General features: G+C 48.3%; 1 protein-coding gene across 1 annotated transcript in view; it reads left to right on the top strand.

The window, feature by feature from the left end:
* PLEKHM1 (pleckstrin homology and RUN domain containing M1) overlaps positions 1–25287 on the top strand; it is a 40896-nt gene that overhangs the window by 10266 nt on the left and 5343 nt on the right. Inside the window, 5 exon segments of the mRNA XM_077853605.1 lie at positions 1522–1921; positions 12445–12715; positions 15416–16336; positions 18551–18696; positions 21690–21883. Coding sequence (XP_077709731.1) covers positions 1522–1921; positions 12445–12715; positions 15416–16336; positions 18551–18696; positions 21690–21883 — 1932 coding nt within the window.

Genomic DNA, 25287 nt, shown 5'->3' with positions numbered 1-25287 from the left:
TTTCCCTATTCTCTGGGTTGTCTTTTTACTTTCTTGATAGTATCCTTTTGAAGCACAAAAGTTTTTAGTTTTGATGAAGTCCAACTTAACTATATTTTATTGGTTGCTTATCTATTAGATGTCATATAAGAAACCATCACCTGATCCAAATCTATACCTGTTTCCTTCTAAGAGTTTTCTCTCTTTAGCTCTTAACCTTAGGTCTTTAAACCATTTGAGTTCATTTTTTACATGCTGTGAGATAGGAATCCAACTTCATTCTTTTGCATGAGACTATTCACTTATCCCAGCACCATTTGTTGAAAAGACTATTCTTCCTCCACTGAAATGTCTTGGGTTGAAAAATCAGTTGCCCCTAAATGCACGGGTTGGTCACCAATACTTGACTAGCTACCATGTCTTGAAATGTGGTTTAGGGTTGTGATGTTGTAGATAAGAGCAGAGCTCAGTCAGAAGACATTAAGGTAAAAAATTTCCATAAGGTGACATTAAAGGGAGTTTGACATATCTTCTGACCTAGTCTAAGCCATTAGGGCAGATATGTGCAATCTCTTGGGTACCAGATAGCTTTAAATCTTCATTTGCCTATGACATACTCGACTGGGTTCATAAGCAGAGGAGGAAACAGCAAATGGGTTTACTTCAGAAATAGATCTTGTATTCCCAGAAGCCTCGGGAGAAGGGGGAGCAGCCACTAGCCGGTGGGCCTTTTAGAAGGCCCAGAAGTATGTTTTCATGTGCGTGTGAGTATGTGTGTGTATGTGTACAGAAGGCTCCCTATAGCCCCGAAGCACCACTGAGGGGCAGGAAGAGCCAGTCCCATTGGAGGAGTTAGCAGGTGCACACCCCACATATACTTGTGTACACACTCGTGTACCTTGTGTACACCAATCTCCAGTAGCAGTTCCTAGAACAGCAGGCTTCTCTGACTCTACATGCAGTCTGGGTCTGAGGTACACTAGCCCTTGCACTCACCCCCACCCTGCTGTCCACTGAATGTTCCAGGAACAGAGTGGGTTCTCACTTCACCTAAGTCCACTTCCTGGGGAGTGGGTTCTTGGGGCTCAGCTGTTTGTGCTCTTGGGGAGCCCGGCTCTCACACACTATTCCCTGGGGCTCTGCCACAATAGCATGAGGAAATGATTGCCTACACAGCCATTTGCTTGGCCGAGCAAGCTCTCCAGGCCCGCAGTAGCCTGTTCAGAAAGCAAAAGCAATGGGTAGTTTCCGTTCACATCAGTCCTTTCCACAGCTTTGTGAGCTTTGTCACTGGAGATCCTGGGACCTTGGGTCACTTGGCCGTCCACTCTGCCTAAGTCCCAGCTGGGGAGAAGCTTCATGAGGAGTGTCAGAGGAGGGCTGTGTGGAAACAAGGGAGCAATGAATGATGAGGAGAGTGTTGTTTATTTTGGTTTTAAAATCACATAACAGCAGTTTTCCATTCATAACCACTGCCCCAGTAGCCTTGAGCATTCTCACAGACAACCTGTCACACAGGTTTCTTTGTTTAAAAACTTCTAGGGTGTTGTCGGAATTCACCAAAGCCCGGGTAAACTCTGTGCCAACCAACAGACTAAGCGGAGAAGTGGAGATTCCCACAGGACGAGCCTCGCTGTCCCTCCCCAGCCGGGAAACGAGCATCCCGTTTGATGTACCCGCAGAGCCCCTTCTGGCCCAGGCATCCCCTGAGATCCAAGATGGGTACCACAAGCAAGAGCCGCCTGTGCAGGCACCTGACACCCTCGGTTTGCAGCAGTTGGGCCCTGCCCAAGCTGTCCCTTCAGGAAGTGCTTCGGACCAGCAGTCTTCCAGAAGTGTGAGAGAGGTGGCCAGAGCAGTGCGCCAGGGGAATGGCCAGCAGGAGCCCCCGGAGGATGACGGATCTATGTGGAGCCTTGGAGTGTTTTCACCCACCAGTCCAGTGAGTGATACAAGTTTTTCAGGGGGGAGATCTTGGGGAGATATCTCAGAGCTGGTACACGGTGTCTCCAGCTAGTTACCCTGGTGCACGGTGCCTCCAGCTAGTTACCCTAGTTACCCCGAATGACCTCTACCTCCTCTCCAATAGCCCCTCATATCTCTCATGGTGGATGTGAGCCCGACACTGTGCCAGTCCCTTCCCATGAGGGTCTCTTGTCATTTCGCATCAATCCCATGGAGAAGATAATTCTCATCTGATGATAGACTCTGCTCTTAACCACTGCCGCTTATCAGTGTTAAGGCCTCAGGCCAGGCGCTTCACCTCACTAAGCCTTCCTCCTTAGCGCTTGTTATTATTCATATTTTCTAAAATACCAGGCTTTGAGAATACTCATCTTGCAACATAACCAGATTTAGAACTGCGCTGTCCAATATGGCAGCCACTAGCTGCACGTGGCTACTGAATGAGCACCTAAAATGTGGCTAGTGCAAACTGAGATAGTGCAAACTGAGCAAAGTTCCGACCAACGGTGAGCTCTTGTGCTAGTGGTGGTGAAGAGCACCATCCAGCACACACATGCACTCTCACACACCAGGTCATAAAAAGTTTTGAGATAATAATAAAAAGAGATACCGAGTATGAGACAGGAGATCTAAAACAGTTGGAGTGTTGAGTGAGGCTTCTGTAAGGAGGTGACATTTAAGCAGAGGCTTTTGCAACAAGAGTTAGCCATGTGAAGATTTTTATATTAAAGTAATCCTAGTTGCTATAACAAATAAATGCTAAAATGTCAGGGGTTTAATAAAATAGAAATATTTCTGTCTCAAAAAAATAAATAAATAAATAAAAATAAACACTGGATTTTGAAGGTTTAGTATAAAGAAAGTAAAAAATCTCAATAATTTTTTATTACATACATGTTACAATAAGAATATTTGTGATATATTGGCTTAAATATATTATCAAAATTAATTTCACTCGTTTCTTTTTACATTTTAAAAATGTGGCTAGTAGAACACTTAAAATGACACACGTGACTGGAATTCTATTTCTGTTAGGCAGTGCTGTTCTAGAATAAGCCAGTCTACTTTGTTGATAATCCAAGGGAAACTAACCCTGGGAATCTTCTAAGCAGAGCCATGGGTCAGAAGCTTAAGAACAATCATCAAAGCTGTGGACCCAAACTCTTTTGCCATTGCATATTTGTTCTTGTGTCATGAACAGCCCAGATAGGAGTTGTATGCACATAGACACACAAAGCCCCGAGTTTACCCCAGCTCTGTCTGGGGTTCATGTTGGGTTATAGTCTTGCTTTTTTGGCTCCATTCATGCGTGTCTCTCATCTGGCCTGTAGCTTCCAGATCCTGTAACTCAGGATGGGGCCAAGGCCATGAAATAGATGAGGACACACACACACACACACTTTTCTTAACAGCTTTTTTGAGCTATAACTAATACCTTACAATTCACCTAACTAAAGTGTATAATTCAGCTTTTCTTCATATATTTGCAAGGTTGTACAGCTATCACTACAATTGAATTTGAAAACATTCCATCCCCCATAAAAGAAATCCCTTGCCATTAGCAGTGACTTCCCATCTGCCTCTCCTCCCCCAGCCTCACTCCTCTTATTCCCTGCAACCACTAATGTTTGTCAATAGATTTGCAGTTCGGGACATTTCACATAAATGGAATCATGTAATATGTAATCTTTTGTGACTGGCTTCTTCCAACTAACATACTGTTTTCAGGATTCATCCCTGTTGTAGGCTGGTCTGTACCTCAATGACTAATAGTTCACTGTAGATCCCTTTGTACGAACATGTCACATTCTGTTTTGTCTTTCATCGGTTGATAAACATTTGGGTTTTTCCCCATTTTTGGCCACAAATAATATTGCAGTGAACATTCATGTACAAGTTTTTGTGTTGATATATGTTTTTTTTTAATATTTTTTTCTTTATTTATTTATGATAGTCACACAGAGAGAGAGAGAGAGAGGCAGAGACATAGGCAGAGGGAGAAGCAGGCTCCATGCACCGGGAGCCCGATGTGGGATTCGATCCCGGGTCTCCAGGATCGCGCCCTGGGCCAAAGGCAGGCGCCAAACCACTGAGCCACCCAGGGATCCCTGATATATGTTTTTAATTGTCTTGGATGCATACCTAACAGTAGAATTTCTGGGTCACATGGTAACTCTATATTTAACCTTTTGAGGAACTGCCAAACTGTTTTCCAAAGCAGTTGCCCCATTTTATATTCCCACCAGCAGTGTATTCTACATTCTTACCAACAGATCTTATGGTTTTTTTAAAAAATTGTTATAATAGCTATCCTGAGGGGTGAGAACTAGTATCTCATTATGGTTTTGATTTGCATTTCTTTAATGACTAATGATGTCGAGTATTATCTTTTTTTTTTAAGATTTATTTATTTGTTTGTTTGTTTATTTGTTTATTTATTTATTTATTTATTCAGAGAGAGCGAGAGAGAGGCAGAGGAAGAAGCAGCAGGCTCCATGCAGGAAGCCTGACGTGGGACTCGATCCCGGATCTCCAGGATCACACCCCGAGCTTCATGCAGGGCAAAACCGCTGCGCCACTGGGGCTGCCCCGAGTATTATCTTTCTATGTGCCTTTTGGCCATTTGTGTATCAGCTTTGGAGAAATATCTCTTCAGAACCTTGACCCATTTTTAAATTGGATTTTTTTTGTCCTTTTATTATTGAGTCATAATAGTTCTTTATATATTCTGAGTTCTCTACCCTTTTTAGATACATAATTAGGAATTATTTTCTCCCATCCTGTAAATTGTCTTTTCACTTTATTGGTGGTATTATTTACAGCATTAATGTTTTCAGTTTTGATATAGTCCAATATATCTGGGGGTTTTTTCTTGTATCATTCGTGCTTTTGGTGTCATATCTATACCCATTTCCTAATTTAAGGTCGCAAAGATCTACTCTTATGTGTTCTTATAAAACTTTTATAATTTTAGCTCTTATATTTAGATCTATGATCCATCTTGAGTTGTTTTTTTTATATGGTATAAGGATGAAGTCCTGCTTGATTCTTCTGCATAGGGATATCCAATTGTACCAGCACCATTTGTTAAAAAGACTATAATTTCCTCCTTTAGAAGGTTTTTTTGAGAAATGATGTAAAGTGATCCTTAGTACATATCTCAGTAAGTACTTATCTACGATTACACTCTGTAACCACCATCCAGAGTAAAACATAGACCCTTTCCAGCCCACCACAAGGCTCTCTTATGCCTTCTCCCATTGTTCCCCTCCGTAGGAAGTGTCCATTCTGACTTCTAGCACCATAGATTCATTTTTCCTCTTCATGTACATGGAATCATACAATATGTACTCTTGCCTCTTTCACTGAGCATTATGTCTGTGAGAGTCACCTGTGCATTTTCCATTGTTCTGTAATATTCCATTGTAAGAATATATCCTGATGCATCTATCCATTCTCCTGCCAACAGACATTTGGGTTGTTTCCAGGTTTTGGCTATTATGACGAAAGCTGTTGTGAACATTCTTGCTCTTGCCTTTATACTCTTTTCTGTGGGTATATAATCTAGTAATAAAATTGCCATTGTCATCGTATAGGCATATGTTTACCTTTAGCAGATAATGCCAAGCATTTTCTAACAGTGCATGTACTGATTTGTACTCACACTAGCAATATATGAGTATTTTCGTTGCTCTTTATCCTAGCTGGTGGTGTCATCAGTCTTTTGACTTTTAGCCACCTTAACAGGTGTGCAGTAATGTCTCAGCATGTGTTGGTTTTTTTTTTTTTAAGATTTTATTTATTAGAGAGAAAGCACGTGCGCACATGCAAGTGGTTTTGGGGGCGACAGAGGGTAGGGAGCGGGAAAGGGAGAGTCTTAAGCAGACTTGGTGCTGAGCAGAGAGCTGGATGCAGGGCTTGATCTCAGGACCCTGAGATCACAACCTGAGCGAAAACTGAGAGTCAGATGCTTAACTGACTGTACCACCCAGGTACCCCTCACTGTGGTTTTAATTTGCATTTCCCTGATGACCAAAAATTTTGATACTATTTCATTTCCTTATTGGCTGATCTTCTTTTGGAAGTGTTTAAGTCGTTTCATTCTTTTTTTTTTTCAAGATTTTATTTATTTGAGAGAAGGAGAGAGTGAGCACAAGCAGGGTAAGGGGTAGAGAGAGAAGCAGACTCCCCAATGAGCAGGGAGCCCAATGCGGGGCTCCATCCCAGGACTCCAGGATCATGACCTGAGCTGAAGGCAGATGCTCAACCAGCTGAGCCACTCAGGCACCCCCGTTGTTTCATTCTTTTTTTTTTTTAATTTTATTTATTTATTCATGAGAGACACAGGGCGGGGGGCAGAATCACAGGCAGAGGGAGACGCAGGCTCCATGCAAGGAGCCCGATGTGGGACTCGATCCCAGGACTCCAGGATCATGCCCTGGGCCAAAGGTAGGCACCAAACCGCTGAGCCACCCAGGGAGCCCCCCGTTGTTTCATTCTTGAGTTGTATTTTCCTTATTTATTTATAGGGGCTCTTTATGTGTTATGGGTATGGTCTTTTACTAGAGAAAAAATACAAAGCAGATATACATATGGTAAATTTCCTCTTTGAGTCTATGGCTTGCCTGTTAAATCTCTTAATGGTATCTTTTGTGGAACAGAAGTTCTTGATTTTAATGATCTTTATCAATCTCTCTCTATGGTTAATATGTTGTGTGTCTATTTTTTAACTCTTTGTCTACTCAAAGCTGCAAGGCTGTGAAAACCTTGTATTTTCATCTAAAAGCTTTAGTGTTTTACCTTTTGCAGTTAAGTTTATGATCCCTCTAGGATTAACTTTTCTGTATGGTGTGAGGTAGGAATCAAAAGTCATGTTTTCCATTATGGATATCTGAATGATCAGCACCATCTATTGACTATGAGTATATAAATCATGCCACTGTGTATAAGTGAGGGTCACAGTTTCCATTTTTGCTATCCTGCAAATTGCTTCAGGGCCCAGAATGTCACAGGACCCTGAAGGTTATGAGCAGATAACTGTCAGCACTTTCGGAGGGGTGAAGAAGAAAGTCTCCACAGCCCTTGGCTTGAGCTTGAAGCAGAGGGCTGTCCTTAGGGTCGGTGACTGCGTGTACCAGCAGAGCTCCACAGAATGGCATTGACCAAGTCAACTTCGCTCCTGTCCAGGATCTGACTTGTCTTGCATAGGCTCAGACATCTTGTCTTGCCAGGGTCCAAGAGCTGATGGGACAGGGCAGCTTGTCACCCAGGCTCCTCCTCTGCTCACCCAGGCTCCTGCTCTGCTCACCTAGCATGGACCCTCTGGCCCCCTTGCAGCTCCTGACACAACAGACTCCTTTCAGCCGCAGGCCTTTCCATTTGCTGTTGCATCTGCCTGAACCCTTTCCCAGACGGCTCCTTTTCTTCGCCTTTGTCTTTACCTTTCCTGAGCACCCTGTCTCGAAAGCACTGTCCCCAGTGACTCCCCTTCCCATTTGCCTGCTTTACTTTCTTTGTAATACATGTCACTGTATGAAATCATATCGTCTTTCGATTTATTTTCTGCCTCTGGACTCCAATATCAGTTCCGTGTGAAAGAACATGTCTATTGCCTTCTGTAATGTCAGCTCCGAGCACTGTACCCAGGAGAGTCTAGGCATAATTAGTAGTTTCAACTCTCAGAGATTTCGAGGTGCCAGCTTGTCAGTTTACACTGAGAAATATACCATCTAGTGCATGGGGTGACAGGTTGGTCTGACCAGAGCAGGCTATGCATCCCTGCAGGCCTCAGGGGAGTCAGCCTGCTTAGTTTACAGGACCCACTCATCCCTCCACTCAGTAGATAGTTGCTGGGCACCACCATGCGGCGCACCTACTCACACTGGCCTGGTGGACCCCCAGCCTTTGGTCAGGGTGGAGCCCTGGCCTATGTGTCACCTCTATAGCTCTCATCTTTCTATGCTTCTGTCACTTAGTCACTGCTATTTATTGACACTTTGGCAGCATGGGGTGGGCAGTGGGGGCAGTAAAGGGTGGTCACTGTCCAGTTGTGTAACCAGGAGAGCCATTCAGTCTTTCTTTAAAAAAAAAAAATTATTTTAAATTCACTTGACACAAAGGCTCTGCTCTGGGCCAAGCACCATGCTTGGTATGGTGATGGAACAGGATGGACAAGGACCCTGCTTCTTGGGGGCAGACACTGCATTAGACAAGTCATTACCCACATCATAATTACACTGGCAACTAGTGCTGGGAAGGAAGGGAGCAAGGAGTAGGGGAACTTTTATTTGTGGAATCTAGGAGGTTTTGAATTGATTTCTCAGATTCACTCCAGGGAACAGTCTGAATTCTAAGACTTCATCCTAATCACTGCCTTCATGGACCACCTGCCTATAGCATGTGGTCCCCTCCTCCAGGCCAGAGTATAGGCAACATTTTTCTGCCTGATATGAGGATAGACTGGACAAAAAGCACTTTTTCTGAAAACAATCCAGACCCCTAGTATCTCCCTCCTCAGCCCAACTCCCCTCTGAGACCTAAAAGTTGTTTGTTTACAGCATCCTGTACCTTTAGTAACTCAAGTGGCATTCCTGTGTCTTGGGTTCCTAGTGGCAGGCGCTGCATGGGCTTCGACCTTTGGTCAGTGGTGGTTTCCCCCACTGTTAAAGGGGCAGGAAACTGGCCAGATGAGGGACCCTGAGTGAGCAGAAGGTATGAAGGTGGCAGGAAGGGGAGAGAGAAGGGCAACTGTGGTGCACTTCACCCTTCCCACTTCATGAGGGAGAAGCCTTGGCTGGGTCACAGCTACAGAGCTCTATTCAGGCCTGTGCACAAAAGCTGCGAGGACCTAGTGTTCCAACTGTTTTTCTCTATTGCCTCAGAGAACAAAAGATGTTTCCCTGGAGTATCATTTCCTGGTGGATGAGCTGTGGCTGCTGGACTGTGTCTGAATATTTCCTAGTAGTCAGCCTCACCTCCTGAGAGAGAGAAGCCCTCACCAATGAACATACATCACCTCACAATTCACATTTGGCTCGTTCCTTCCAGTCCCCTCGCCCCACCCTTCTTCTTTTATGCTACAGATGTTTGGATAGTCAAGATTTATTCCCTCATCTGTTATAACTCTGTGCCAGGCAAAAAGAAAAATGAAAACTTGTAAACAGCTTTGTGGGTGCTAGGCTGGGCATGAGCAAAGAATGCCATGGGAGCTCAAAGGGGTCCCTGACTCAGGTGGAATGTGGGAGGAGTGTAGACTGGGGAATAGTAAGGAAAGCTTTCAGGAGGAGGTGATAGATAACCCCTGAGCTGAGACTAAAAAATAGTGGTCTCTCCCTTTAGAGCCATCAGCTGGAGCTGGGAGGCCACAAGACTTCCCAGGTATGTGCCCCAGGCTCGGTGAGGTTCCTCCTGCCCATTTTCCTCAGGGACCTCCCCTGGGTCATTCTGGCCTAGGCAGGCTTTGTTCAGAATTGTCTGTTGCAGATGGTCCTCAAGTAGCCACCCTGATTGACACATTATCCTGTCACTGGCAGAAGGAAGCACCTGCTAATTCTGAGGGTTTTCAGAGGAAGCCCTGGAGACTCAGCATTGTCAGGCCCCCATGCTCCTGACTCAGAGCTCTTCACTCGTGGCTTAAGGAGCTATATAGTATATAGTATCTGAGTGGATTAAACAGTCCAAAACAATCCTTCTAGGGCAGTCACAGCCCTGCTCTCCTTCCTTGTCTATAGGGCAAGGCGGTCAATCTGATTTAGGGGTTGGAAATAGCAACTTCAGGGTGAGGTTGGTGACACTTAACAAAACAGCTGGGCTGAGCCCACCCCTTGTGTGAGTCATTTCCTCTGTGTAGACAGCCACTTAGGGCAGTCCAACCAGCTTTCTTCTTGCCTCTGCTCATCCATGCTTAGGCACAGAAAATCAGGGAGTGCTTCAAATAGTGGGAAAAAAAAATCCAATCCCACAATCCCCTGACCCTAGACCCATCCCACTTCTCTCAGCCAGTGAACAACTTCAGACTCGACAGCAACAGAAGGGCAGGGGCAGGGCCTGGCTCCCTGGGGCTTCAGGAGCCTGCTCAGAAGTGAGGAGCCCCAGCACAGGTGGTCAGTGAGGACTCTGGGTCCTGCTCACCCATGCCTCCCTTATCTCAAACCTGATAAGCAGGGCTGAAAAATTCTACAGCCCTTCAACAACTGATGCTGGGATAAGGGGATATCCACATGTGAAAGAATAAAGGTGGACCCCTTCCTCACCCTATACACAAAAATTAATTTAAAATAGATGATAGACCTAAGTGTAAGAGCTAAAACTATAAAGCTTTTAGCATAAAACATAGGAGCAAATCTTTGTGACCTTGGCTTAGGCAATGGCATCTTACCTATAACACCAAAGGCAGGGATCCCTGGGTGGTGCAGCGGTTTGGCGCCTGCCTTTGGCCCAGGGCGCGATCCTGGAGACCCGGGATCGAATCCCACAATGGGCTCCCAGTGCATGGAGCCTGCTTCTCCCTCTGCCTGTGTCTCTGCCCCTCTCTCTCTCTCTCTGTGACTATCATAAATAAAAATAAATAAAAAAATTAAAAAAAAACACCAAAGGCAGAGACAAAAGAAAAAAATAGATATGTTGGACTTCAAAAAAGATTTTTTAATTTCATGCCTCGAAAAGCTGTTGCTGGGCTTTTTTTTTTTTTAATTTCATGCCTCGAAAAGCACCAGCAAGAAAGTGAACAGACAACCCCCAGAATTGGAGAAATTATTTGCAAACCATAAATATGCTATAAGCCTAGTAACCCATATACCCTAGAATATATAAAGAACCCTTACAACTTGTATTTGTTTCCTAAGGCCTCTGTAATAAAATACCATAAACTAGAGGGCTCAAAACAACAGAAACATGTTCTGTGATAGTTCTGGGAGCTAGAAGTCCAAAATTCAGATGGGGTTGGTTCCTTCTGGAGGTTTTGAAAAGGAATCTGTTCTGCACCCTTCTCTCAGCTTGGAGTTGCCGGCAATCTTTGATGTTAATCCTTGATGTTCCTTGGCTCAGAGACCCTTCACTCCAAGCTCTGCCTCTGTCATCACATGGGTTTCTTGTTCTGTGTCTCTGTCTTCTCTTGGGATTCTCCTCTGTATGTATGTCTTTTCTCCTCTTAAAGAAGACCAATCACATTGGATGAAGGGTTCACCCTCTCCCAGCATGATTTCATCTTAACTAATTACATCTGCAACAACCCTACTTCCAAAAAAGATCACATTCTGAGATACTGGGGCTTAGGATTTTAATATATCTTTGTGGGGGATGCAATTCAACCTATAGCACAAGGACCAAAAGACAAACCAATTTAAAAATGGGCAAAGGATTTGAATAGACATTTCTCCAAAGGAGATCTACCAATGTCCACTAAGCGTAAGAAAGATTGCTGTGTCATTAGACATTGGGGAAATTGCAAGCCTAAACCAAAAAATGGTACTTCACACCCATCAGGATGGCTATAATCAAACAGATAACAAAAAATGGTAGAGAGGATGTGGAAAAATCAAAATCCTCATATGTGGCTGGTGACAATGTAAAATGGTAGAGCCTCTTCGGAAAACAGTTTAAAAATTCCTCAGAAAATGGGATGCCTGGGTGGCTCAGCAATTTAGCACCTGCCTTCAGCCCAGGGGGTGATTCTTGAGTCCCAGGATCGAATCCCACATCGGGCTCCCTGTGTGGAGCCTGTTTCTCCCTCTGCCTATGTCTCTGCCTCTCTCTCTGTGTGTCTCTCATGAATGGATAAATAAAATATTTAAAAAAAAAAAAAAAAGGATCTCAAATCCAGGTTCATTTGTCTCTAAGAGCTGTGTGACCTGACTCCTATAATTAAAAAAAGAAAGAAAAATTCCTCAGAAAGTTAGACACAGTTAACCATATGACCCATCACTTCCACTTACAGGTATGTGCCCAAGGAAATGGGAAAACATACGTCCACACAAAATCTTGGATATGAATGTTCACAGCAGCATTATTCATAATCACCACAAAGGGGAAACAACCCTAATGCCCATCGGCTGGTGAGCAAACAGTGTGGTACATCTGTACCACGTGATACCATTTAGTAATAAAGAGGAATGAAGTACTCACAGCTACTGTAACACGGCAGACCCTGAAAACCTGATGCTGAGGGGAAGAAGGCAGATGCAAAGCCCATGTGTTAGAAGATTCCATTTTAATGAAACATGCAGAATGGACAAATCAATGGAAACAGAAAGTAGATTATTGCTTGCCTAGAACCGGAGCAGTTGAGGGGAAATGGTGATTGACCACTCATGGGCATGGGCTTTCTTTTTGGAGTAATGAAAGCATCCTAAACTTAGATTGTGGTGATGGTTGCACAACTCTGTGAACACACTGAAACTCTTAAACTGCAAATGTGTCAAAGATTAATTTAATGATAGGCAAATTGTGTCTTGATAAAGATGTTCATTGAAAACAACCTCTGTCTTCACTCTTTTCCACTAGAAAAACAAGAGCTGGATCTCAGAGGATGATTTCTACAGGCCTCCCCAAGAGCCTCCCACAGAGAGCCCCTCAGAGCGCTCTGCGGCTCCTTTCGGAGGGTCGCCCGAGTCAAGGCCTAGTCTCCTCAGGCGTTGTTCCCAAGGACCAAGGAAAAGCTTCTCCACAGGATCCTTAGACAAAGCCTGTGTGCCTTCCCCAGGAAGCAGGAGAAGCAAGGCAGCCGCTGCACAGGAGCATAAGAACTTCAGGGTTGTGCACCGCCGGCAGATGGGTAGGTGGCCGCAGGGCTCTGCGACCTCGCACTGCAGGCACAGGGCCTTCCAGAGAGCAGGGCTAAAGGCCCTTTATCCATTACCAGCTGGGGTGGGGGGGGGTGTCTTCTCCTTACAAGCACAACCTCTTCCCCAAATGTAATATGGAGCACCCATGCTGAGTAATTCGGGAAAGCATTTCAGGAGAAGTACTACGTTTTCTCATAATATCTCGACAAAATAATACTCAAAAACCTGTTTCATATATTGAAATATTGAAACTTTTCCCCTGAAGTCATATGATTATACAAAATTCTGGGTTCTACCTGGAGCCTAGAGCAAACCGTGCCTCCTGAAGGCATCTCAATGTCCCTTCCCAAGGCCTTCATCTTAGTTGGCTTGTTTGATGGCTCTGGTGGGGTGTTATCAGCTCTAGTTAGTGTCCTCTATGTGCTGTTTACAGTGATACCCTGTGAAATTCTAGAATGCGTTCAATAACCATAACCTAATTTTTCCATAATCCGCATAAACAAAAAAGTATGACCTGGAGTCCTAGAGTCCATCTCTTTCTCGCTTCGTTTTGTGTTTGCAGTGACCCAACAGACAGTTCTTGCCAGGTTCCTGGCTTGAGGGGTATGGGTAGAGCCCTGGTCTCCATGCTGGCTTCTTTTAGGTTTTTCTTTATGTCCATGTGGTAATTGTAACCATGCCAGAGAATGTGCTTCACACCTAGGCTGTCAGGTTCCCTGAAGGGTAGGAAGACCCTATACAATTGTTTGAAATCTCCAAGGCTAGTCCAGGCTGGGAGAGAGAAAACTACGTGTCTTTCGGATCCCCGGTTAGGGGCAGACCCCCTATGAAACAGGGAGCATTTCTACATGTGCTCATTCAGCAGATAGTTATCTGTGATATGCCAGGCTGTTCTAGGTGCTGGGGACATGCAGGAAGTGAAATGAAGTCTCTGTCTTCATAGACTTCTGTCCTAGTGCAAGAGACAGGAAATAAGAAAATTAACAGGTAAAGGTACAGTATGGGCTGGTGATAATCATTGCCATGGAGAAGAGTAAACTGGGGAGTGCCAAGATGGGGAGTATACTATTTTATATGGGATGGCCAAGGGGGTCCTCATAAATAAGGTGACATGTGAGGAGATGTGAAGGAAGGGAGGGAAGAAGGCATGGGGCGACCTGTGTGTCTCAAGCAGGGAAACAAATGCAAAGCACCTGTGCTGGGCACATGCCCAGGAAACTGAGGAGATGAGGGCCAAGTGACAGAGGGCCTCTCGGGCCACAGAAGGGCCATTAGCTTTTGCTCTGAGGAAGATGGCAGCCATTGCAGGGTTCGGGGCAGAGGGACATGGTCTGACTTCCTTTAAGGGGGGGGGCATCCTGGCTCATATGTTGAAGGACCTCAGGTAGAGAGACCAGTCAGGAGGCTCTCACCATAAGCCAGGCCAGGGGTGATGGCCAGCTGAGCCCATATGGTGGCTATGGAGGTGGTAAGAAATGGGGTTTCTGGGCTATGCCAGCAGGATTTGCAGATAGACTGGAGATGGGGTGTGGAAGAAAGGGAATCAAGGATAACTGCAGGGTGTTTAGCCCAAGCAGCTAGAAGAATGCAGTGTGCCATTTATGAGATGAGGAATGTTGGGAGAGAAGTTGGCTTGCAGTGGGAGGGTCAGGAATTCATTTCGGGCATGTTAACTTTGAGGGGATATTACATGCTAGATATTAGACGTACACACAGCAGGTGGAGATCTGAATCTGAGGTTCAAGGGCGAGGTTCAGGCTGGAGATAAAAACCAGGGCGTTGTTGGCATAAAGCCCTGAATGTGGGTAAGATCATGTAGGAAGTGGGTATCGCTGAAGAAGAGGCCCCAGGGCTGAGCTCTAAGGTGCTCCAATGTTGAGATGTCAGGGAGAGAAGGAAGAGCAAGCCCAGGGGACAGAAGAGTGGCCCGTTGGGGCAGAGGAGGACCCATAGTGGCAGTCCTCAGCGGTCGAGTGAGGGAAGTGTTTCATGAGGGAAGGAGGGCTCAGCTGTGTCCAGTGATGCTGATGGGTCAGGCCAGATGGGGACTAAGGATTAGCCTTTAGATTTGGTGACCAGGAGGGCATGGGGCTTTCCAAGCACAGTTTCAGTGGAAGGAGGGGACAGAAGCCTGACTGGAACAGATTCAAGATGGAATGGGAATTGGGGAACTTGAGATCGTTGTGATACCTCCTTGGGGGACGAAGGAACAGGGTGGTAATTAGAGATGTGAGGGCCGTCAAGAAGGCTATTTTTAAAGATGGCAGAAATAACAGTGTGTTTGTGTGCTGGTGGGAATGATCCAGGAGGGAAGGGAGAAAGCAGTGACACGGGAGAGGGAGGATGGGTTGCTGGAGAGATGCCCTTATCCCTGAATAGGCGGGGGCGGAGGTCCTCTGCTCAATCAAACAGAGGGGTTGGCCTCAGACTGAGCTGTCAGTTCATCTCTGGTGACAATGGGGATGTCAGAGTGTGGGTACAGATGCTGTAGCAAGGGGTCTGTGGAGGTCATCTTTTGAGTGTTTTTTTGTCTCAGATAAACAATTCAGAAACAAGGTCAACAAGCTGAGGGTGAGGACGGGATGAAAGTGCTCAAATTTATTCTGGTGGCAGCCACTGTCCACACCGCTGCAGGGCCTCAGGAGGAAGAGGGATGGCCCACTGTCTAAAGTGCCCCTTTCTGCCCCCAGGGCTGTCCAACCCATTCCGGGGTCTCATGAAGCTGGGCACCGTGGAGCGGCGAGGGGCAATGGGCATTTGGAAGGAGCTCTTCTGCGAGCTCTCCCCTCTGGAGTTCCGCCTCTACCTGAACACCGAGGAGCGCACCTGCGTGGAGAACTGCTCACTGCTGCGCTGTGAGTCTGTGGGGCCGGCGCACAGCGATGGCCGCTTTGAGCTGGTCTTCTCTGGCAGGAAGCTGGCACTGCGGGCCTCCTCCCAGGATGAAGCTGAGGACTGGCTGGACCGGGTGCGGGAGGCCCTGCAGAAGTGCCGGCCCCAGCAGGAGGATGAGTGGGTGAACATCCAGTATCCAGAGCAGCCTGAGGACCCCCCAGACACCCCCCAGGGTGGCCTCCCCTCCCGCCCAGACCTGCTCACCGAGCCTGAAACCCTCCAGGGCACACAGTTCTGTTGGTCTTCTGCCCAAGTTCCCGAGCCAGATGCTATTAAAGAATCCCTTCTGTACCTGTACACTGACAGGACTTGGATGCCCTATATTTTCTCCCTATCCTTGGAGTCTCTGAAATGCTTCCGAGTGAGAAACAATGAGAAGATGTTAAGTGACAGTCATGGAATTGAGACCATCCGAGATATCCTGCCAGACACGAGCCTTGGGGGCCCATCTTGCTTCAAAATCCTCACGGCCAAGGCTGTCCTGAAGCTGCAGGCTGGGAATGCTGAGGAGGCCACTCTATGGAGGGAGCTGGTGCGCAAGGTCCTGGCGTCCTACTTGGAGATAGCCGAGGAGGCGGTGACACTGGGCGGCAGTCTGGACGAGAACTGTCAGGAGGTGCTGCAGTTCGCCACGAGGGAGAACGGCTTCCTACTGCAGTACCTGGTGGCCATCCCCATGGAGAAAGGCCTTGACTCCCAGGGCTGCTTCTGTGCAGGTGCCCGCTTGCCGTCCTACCACCCCCAGTGCACTCACCTCCTCTGCCTCGAGTCGGCTTTCTAATTTAGGCACTCTGCCCTTTCCTGGCTTTCTACCTCTGCCCCCACGCCACCCCTGGGATGTTGCGGCAAATTGCCCCTGCTTCTCCCCGGCACCCACGGAGGCCAGCACCCCTGCCAAGGGTTGGCACCTGTGGGTGGCAGCTCTTCAAAGTGCTGCTTGCTCTCTGCTTAGGGAGTTCCATCCAGGGAGCTCTGGTCTCCACCCTTTCATTATCATATTACCATATGCTTAGCTTCTTTTGGAGCAGGGACATGGCATCCTTCCAAATATTTCTGCATGCTTTTGCAAGTGCACACAGTCTTTTTCAGCTACAAAAATGGGCTCATGCTACTCTGTTCTGTGCAACAGAACTTCTCTGATGATGAAAATGTTCTAGATCTATGCTGTCCACTATGGTAACTACAAGCCACATGTGGCTCCTGAGTACTTCAAATGTAGCTATTATGATGGAAGGAACTGAATTTTCACTTTAACATAAAGGTATTTAAACTGAAATGGGTACCTGTGGCTTATGGCCACTGTTTGAGACAGCACAGCTATTTATACTGTTCTGCAACTTGGTTTTTTTTCTACTTAAGAATATATTATAGATATTATTCTAAGTCAGTACACTTGCTATATTATTGCCATCATTAAATCTGATTCGCCTGTGGGGGCACTGGGCCAGCTGCTTTATTTGGATTATTTCATTTATTCCTCACGATACCTTTCCCATGGTAGAGCCAGATGAGGACCTTGACAGTCCCAGAACCTTGCTCCAGCCAGGCCCCCACAGGGACCCAGACACCCATTTCCATCACCTTGGTTCTCCAGGTGAACCATGAAAACTTTGCCCTGTTGCAGAGTGCCATAACAGGAGACATGGCTGCGAGTGGTTTGAGGCTAGAGTTGGCTAGAGCCTGTGGGACTTGAGAGGAAAGTCTGCTTCAGGCATCTGGAAGGAAGTGGTCGGTTTTCTTCCTGCAGAAAACATTTTCAAGTCCCAGATCACCCCCTCCCCCTGCAAACCCCTAACACTTGCACTCGGTACCTTCAGCCTGTGGGTGTTAGGCTTAGGGTGAAGGCCAGAACCCCAAGGCTTATGAGGAGAATTCCCCAGTGGGTGTGAATGCTGGCAGGGGGCGGCTCTTACTGTGCCTGTCACCTGCCAGCTCGTGGGGCGAGACTGAATCTGAGGAGCTGGGCTTCCTTCTTGCTGCAAGCACAGCTCTGTGGCTAAGCAGATACCCACCATTGACATTTGGCTGTATTCATAGTTTGCAAGGCACTTTCAAAATCTCCTCTCATTTAAACTTTGTGATCTCTCCACAGGAAAGCAAGTAACAGCAGACTTTTATAGACACTGAAACAGAACCTTGCAAAAATTCAGTGAAGGGTTAGGGTGAGGCAGCTATTAAACAGAACAGGTGGCCCTTCTAATCCCAAGGCTAGACTCTCCCCTGGCCCTGTGGGAGACAGGCATGCACTCAGGATTTGAGCCAGGCCTTTGCTTTACCCTGGACCTACCCCACTCCGCTTCTCACTACCTGCTGCTGTGGAAGGACCTTTAGCAGAGGGGCTGAAGCTGGGCTCTGCACCACCATCCTGCGGGGCCAGGCATCTCTGACTCCAGGCTGGCCCCAGGCAATGTCCAGACAGCCCCTGCCTTCGGCTGGCTTCCCCACCCACTCCCTGTGGCCGGCCCCAGGTCCCCAGCTCCCACCCTGCTTACCGAGGCCCAGACTTGGTTGCTTCTACTTCTGGGCCTCAGTGGAGGGGCAGACCTACAGAAGGTTGGCACCGGTGAGCAAGCAGTGGAAACACTAAACACAGCTACACAGAAGAGGATGTGGGCTCTAACAGCAACCTAACCCAAATCCAGTGCCCAGCTATGCTGTGTAATCGTCCCATGACTGGGCAGGTCTCCACCATTCTGGGCACCAATGTTTTCAGCTGTAAAATGGCAACAATAATTGCTAATGGTGTTCTGCTATAAAGACTAATTAATAGGGTTATTTGGTGGGGTGCGTATGAGTGAGGGTGTTTTATCTCTCTATCCTTTTTAATCTATCCTTCCCTTAAAGAGTTGGTCCTTCTGCTTAGTAACTTCTGCATTGTTTGCAGACTCTGGCCCTGCCACTGCTCACTCTCCCACTGTCCTTCTCCCCAGGCTGCTCCCGACAGATTGGCTTCTCATTTGTACGACCCAAGCTTTGTGCCTTCTCTGGCCTCTATTACTGTGACATCTGCCACCAAGACGATGCCTCGGTGATTCCAGCCAGGATCATCCACAACTGGGACCTCACCAAGCGCCCGGTAAGCCCTGAGCCCGGCCTGTTGTGGCCACACAAGGCTGCTAAGTGACAGACGAATGATCATACTTCTTTGCTGCTGCTCTTCATCTCTGTAAAGGAGGCTGGCTCTCGGGAAGCCTGGGTCACTGGTTCAGGCCCCATGATGGAGGGGGAGCCAGCAAGCAAAAAATGCAGTGCTGGTCTATAGCCTTGAGCAGAGCTCTGTCAGTGTCTGCCTTGATCCTCAGGTAGAGGTCTAAGGATGATTCTCTGCAGCTCCCCATGGCTACAGACAAAACTAAGGTACCAGCAGCCAGATGGATAGAGAGACAGACAGACAAGGATAGGTAGGTAAGGAAGGATAATTAGGATAGATTACATATATAACCGGATGGTGGATGGATGTGGATGGACAGGTGGGTGGGTGGGCTGGCCAACCAGCTGCACCTCCCCTTGGAGCAGTCAGCCTTTTCCATGGATCTGTTTCCATACGTTTGTAAAGTTGGGATCATCCTGGACTCATACCGCTTTATAACGTGCTTTGTCGACTTAGCATCACTTAGTCTTGGGTACTGTTTTATGTTCACCAAGTGCTTTTTAATTGGATGTATCCCAGGATCGTTCACATTTCTTCCTCTACACCTGAGCTTACCACTTACCTAACTGTGTTACCATTAGCAAATTATTTAGCTTTAGTTTCCTGGTCTCTAAAGAGGAATTAATAAGTGTGTGCCTCAGGGTTGTGTAAGAACTAACAGAGACAGGAGCCCAGTCTCTCAGAGCCCCTACATCAGAGCCCTTTTTTTCTCCTGAGGCCTGTCACACCTTTGGCCCCTGGTTCACTTGGTCAGGGCCTGCTTCCAAGAACACAAGCTTGGCTTCACCCCAAAGGCACAGATTTCTGTTTAAGACAGACACAGAAGCATAAGGAAGTGATTTGCTTCTCACAAGCTCCAGGCCAACTGGCTGAGCAACCTTGATGTGCAGATGTGTCCTCAGAGTGCAGGGAAGGGTTGTGTATCACCCCAGCCTCCACCGTGCTGGGGACTGGAACCCCAAGAACAGTAGCTTCACTTTGGCTTTTTGGTTGGTTACCTTGTCCTCACTCCTGCCCTTGGTGGTAAGTATTTAACTAACTACACATAGAATATTAAACTCAGAACCACCACAAATGCAAATCATTCTTTGGCCGTAAAACACACTCACTATTTACAACACCCGGACACTGGTTAAGCCATCTTCTTATTTATTGCTGCAATCCTTGTGCCACTTCCTTCTCCCTACCAGAAAATGACAGTACTTTTCTGGGTATGTCTGAGATCAGGAAATATCCAGCTCTCGCTCTCTCAGAGATCTCTGGCCTGGGAAAGACAGGAACATTCGAAATAGAAAGTGGGTGGCTCGTGGGTGAGGGGCCTTATTGTTCACTGTTACCGCTGGCTGACCCATTTGTGCAGGGTCTGGCTGGCACTTGGCAGCATGTCAGCGCAGGACTAGGGATTCTTTCTCGCCTGTCTCCTGCAAGCCCACAGGCCAGGAACAGTCCAGGGGAGCAGGAAGCTCCTGCCTGTCCATAGCACTTGGCAGTTTTCAGCACGCATTCCTCTGTGTGATTTCATCAGAGCCTCGCCCAAGGATTGAAGCGAGTCATGGGACGGGCCAGGCGATATGGAGAAGAACAGTCTGAGAGGAGTCCCCGGGCCTTTGCTGCTCCACTGCCCATCAGGTCACAGGCTGATACTTCAGGGCTCTGAGAAATGGTAAAAGGAGTTGTCTGTTGCTGGGAAAGGCAAGAGATGGCAGTGGAACTGGATGACAGGAGGCCAGAGTCTCCTAAGCCCCCAGTGTGACCATCTCCCAAGGACCCTGTCACATTCCCGATGCTTCAGGGGCCAGCTGGGCCACACGGACACTCAGAGTCTGAAGGCAGCTCCCATTCCTGAGGATATGCTATGTGCCAGGAGCTTATGGATTTTCTTTTTATCTGAACTCAAAATAATCCCATAAGGGAGGTGCTTTTATTTTCCCCACTTTACAGACAAGGAAACTGAGTCACGGAGAGGTTAAGTAATTGTCACAAGGTCACACTGCTAGGAAGTGATAGAGTTGGGATTCAAATTCAATTCTGACTTGAAACCCCAACTCCAAGTTGATGGTGAAGAACGTCTCAGCTCCTCCGTCCTTCTCGTCACAGTGAGGAGGACACTGAAGGGGAGAGAGGCTTCTCATTAGTTGATGAAACAGCCATCTGTGCAAAGACCACACTTCAGTTTAGACCCGGGCTCCACTTTCTGCAGGTAGATTAGATAGGCCACTTTAGCTTCTGTGAGCCTTCACTTCTTCATCTATAAAATGGGGATGATGACACCTTCCCCATTGGATTGTCATAAGCATGAGGAAAGGATGGGGCTGAGGATCTCTGTCTGGCACATGGTAGGTTCTCAGTAACTGGCTTTGGCATTAGGGTCAGGACTGAGGGTGGGACCTGCAACACCCTATCAGTTGGGAAAGGCTGGGATTCATCGCTCACCTCCACACAGGGACTTGGGGGAGCCTGGGTTGGTGCTGCTGGCAAGAGCTGGGGAAGTTGGAAAACCTCCTTAAGCCGGCTCTGATCTGTGGCTTCCTGTGGCTGGAGCCTGACTCAGACAGTCACCTGGTTCCTGCCTCCTTGGCCTCAGGCAGTGCCTGTTCCATGAGGCAGGAAAGTGGGGGCTGGGAAGACAGGAAAGAATGGGAAGGGTCTGTGGGCCCAGGGGGAGAAGGGCAGCAGCTGGTGCCATGGAGGGAGAATAGGTCTGGGCATTAGGTTAACTGGGTTCAGATCTTGACTTTTCTGAGCTATGGACATAGGCCCAGTCACTTCGACCCTGAGCCTCAGTTCTCTCATTTGTAAAATGAAGATGGCACCATGTCCCTTGGAGCTGGGTGGCTGGGTGAGTGAGTAGGTAAGACCATGCCCGTCCCAGAGGCACTCACCATCCTGTCCCATCCCCACTATGTGGTGTGCCCCAGATCTGCCGGCAGGCCCTGAAGTTCCTGATGCAGATCCGGGCCCAGCCCCTCATCAACCTGCAGCTGGTGAATGCCTCACTGTATGAGCATGTGGAGCAGATGCGCCTCATCGGGCGATGCCGGGAGCAGCTGAAGCTTCTGGGGGATTACCTGAGCCTGTGCCGAAGCGGAGCTCTGAAAGAGCTGAGCAAGAGGTGAGCATCCTGGACGCCCGTGTGCGCGCGCACACACACACACACACACACAGCTAGCACCAGCACAAGATGCCCTCTTGGGAGAAATGCCAGGGCTGGGCAGAAATCACTTTCCCATTGGGTTTGGGAAATGATCACATACTTGGAGAGTGGCTTTTACCTGCTCATGTATTCATTCATTCATTCATTCATTCAACAGATATTTACTGAGAACATTCAAAGTTACCAGGCTTGTGGGCTCAACGCTGAGCAAGGCAGACCTAGGATCTACTCTCTAGAGGGGAAGGCAGATGAATAAGCCAATGGCTACAACAGGGAGGGAGCTGGGAGGGAGGCAGGATGCTTAGAAGTACCACTGTGAGCACTTTAAGAGGATTGGAGGAGGGCAGAGCAGGGAAGCCTTCCAGGAGGAACTTACAAATAAGGTGACACCTGAAGAATGAGTAGAAATTTAGAAAGGGGAAGAGACTCAAGAGTGAGTGATCCAGATAGAAAAAAGAGTGTGTACAGGCCATGAACAAAGGCCGCATACATGGAAAGAACAGAGAGAACTTGGATGGAGAGAGGGTGCAAGGAGGAAAGTGAGTGTGGTTGGGAGGCTGGGAGGCAAGGGCGGTGTAGCCTGGCCCTTTCCTACCCAGTCCTCCATCCAGGGCTGCTTTGTTGCTATCCAGCACAGCATCCCTCCTCAAATCCTCAGAAGGGGGCAAGACTGGGGCAGGACCCTCAGGATGTCCTTTGAGAAGCTTCTCAGCCCCCAGAGCCTAGGGACCTACTCAGGGTCTGGAAGTGATGCTGTGCTGCAGCATGAACTTAGGATCTTTCTGGGCCCTTTGTAAACCTCCTCACCCATAGGGCCCTCAGAAGGGCAGACCCCAGGTGGATGAGCTGGTGCCTCCTGTTCACTTGGGCTTTGTTGCTGGGTGTCTGGGCACTTGGAGCAGCTCACAAGCCCCTCACATTCCCCCCGTGCCCCCAGCCACTCCTCCACACAGGCATGGCACAGAGACCACCACTCTGATGGGCTGTAGCTCTAGAGTCCTGGCTACTGTCCTCCCAGGGCCATTCCTGCATGGTTGCTTGAGGCCCCAAGTGGTGCCCAGTATAGGCCCCGCAGGACTCTCAACAAGGGGGCTGCTGCAGGGAGCTCTCTCTTAGACATGAGGGAGAGGCTGGTTCCTCTTAGGCTCCCAGAGCAGCCAGCTGAGCCCTGGTCTCCACGGGACCTGAAAGGACAGAAAGCCCCTCTGGCGGCCACCATGAGGGACCCTAGCAGTCTGCTTCCCGGGGAGGCCTTGCCTGTCGTGATCATTAGCTGGATGCCTGGGTCTTCACTCACTGCCCTCCTTTCTGATATCCTGGGACCCAGAAAGTCTGCCCTCACTGCCCAGGGTGGTGAAATCTCCCTGTCATCACCCTCCAGTCAAGGGGATATTCTGCAGACCTCAGCAGACCAGGTACCTGCAGGGTGGTCCTGGGTGCTGGCCTCACTTACCTGAGGCCTTACCTCACTTACCTCACTTACCTCACTTACTCACTTACCTCACCTTACCTCACTTACCTCACTCACCCTGCTCAGATTGCTTGGTCATCAACCTAACTGACCTGTCTGGGCTGACCTGCTAGGCAGCCATGCCTTTCTCCCTGCCTCTGCTATTCCCATCTTTGGGTAGTAGCACTGCATACCTACTGTGCAGCCTACCAGCCTTCGAGAGAGCAAGGTTCAGTCAGTGGAAGTCCCATTTTAGAAGCAACGTGGGGGCAAGTGAAAGAGCTCAGGAGCAGCCTCTGCCCGGCCTCAGACTTGCTGTGTGACTGAGAAGTTGGTTTACTTCTCTCTGAGCCTAAGCTTTTTTGTCTACAAAATGGGCCAATAATCCCTGTGCCCATGCGGCCTTCCAGAGTTGTGGTGAGGGCCGGTGAGGGGCTCAGAGTCTGAGCAAGGACACACACAGGCAGACAGATGGCCCTGGGTCAGTATGGCTCGTGCCATGAGCGAAAGCACCAGACCCAGCCTCGTCAGGGCCAGAGGGCCAAGGAAACTCCCAGAGGAGATGGCATCGGAGCTGAGGGTTTGCAGGATTTTTTCTTCTTTTCTTTCCTTAAAAAAAAAAAAAAAAAGGTGTTTCTTCTTTGCAAAGTCAGTCAATATTCAGCATAAAAGAATCCAGCAGGCAGTTCCAATCACCCTTCCTCCAATCCCACCACCATCAGTCCTATTAGGGCATGCTTCCAGAACTCTGTCCTCACACAGGCATGTAGTGAACTGGGATTTTGCAAAAGAATTAGGAGAAGAAAGGGGAAGGGAGGGCCCAGCCTTCCTAGTTCAAAGGGGACCTGTGATATGGAAAGGGATGGGACTGTGGCTCATCGGGACCCTTGAAGGGGTTCAGTGCAGCTGGACTGTGGGTGCAGGAGCCAGACCTCAAAGGTCCCAGGTACCACACTAAAGGTGTTTGGATTTATCCTGCCAGCAGTAGGGAGCCCTTTGAAGGGATGTTCTCAACAGGGTCTACAAAAGGCCACTTTAGGGGGTGCCCTGCTGGCTAGTCAGTAGAGCATGCAACTCTTGATCTCGGGGTTGTGAGTTCAAACCCTACATGGGGTGTAGAGATTACCTAAACACAAAATATGTGTTTGTGTTTGGCAGTAGTGGGGGCACAGAGGCCGATGTAGTAATTAGCCCTGGGAAGCGAGGAGGCCTGGCCTGAGTTGGCCAGAGTGGAGGCTGAGGACTGGAATGGTTGAGAAGGAAGGGCAGGCCTTGAGTATGAGTGGTGAAGTCAGGGAGGATTTCCCCTCTGCTAGTGGCAGCCCTCTGGCTGGGCTCTCTGAGAGAAAGGAGATCCTCAGACAGGCCTGGACACATCTCCAGGGGCCAGAGAAGCCTCAGAGCTCCCTCTCTGCCCTTGGGAAGGAGCCATTAGAAACGCCCTGGAGGAGTGGGCAGAGAAGGCACTTAAGTTCAAAGGAGTCAGAGCCTCGGCCTGGAACCCAGCCCTGCCCACCCTGCCAGCCCTGCCAGCGCCCTTTCCCACCTCATCACTGGTTACAGGATAAAGGGGCAACCTCGCCTCTGTTTTCTCTCTTCCCGAGTTCCCTACAGATCTCTCTGGCCCCTTTCCAGCCTCACACCAGGAGAGGACAGAAAGGACTTTCCGATTGTGGGGTGGAGAACAGAGGCCTAGAGAGGCCCTAGGGTGTAGACCTCTCTCCTGACAGCAGTGGCATCTGACCCCTGGGCCAGTGCTCTGTCCCCTGTGGCTTGGACTGAGTACTGTGGAGGAAGCAACTGTGAGGCCTCACTGAGAGTATGGCAGGCCCAGGGTACAGTGGCTTGCAGGGAGAGTCTTGTGCCTGGCTGGTCCCCAGGGCTTCCATGACTGTGTAGGGATGACAGAGAT

This window comes from Canis aureus, chromosome 16, assembly GCF_053574225.1.
Source record: "Canis aureus isolate CA01 chromosome 16, VMU_Caureus_v.1.0, whole genome shotgun sequence".
In the NCBI taxonomy this organism is placed as follows: Eukaryota; Metazoa; Chordata; class Mammalia; order Carnivora; family Canidae; genus Canis; species Canis aureus.
This window is presented reverse-complemented; position numbering and strand designations above follow the sequence as displayed.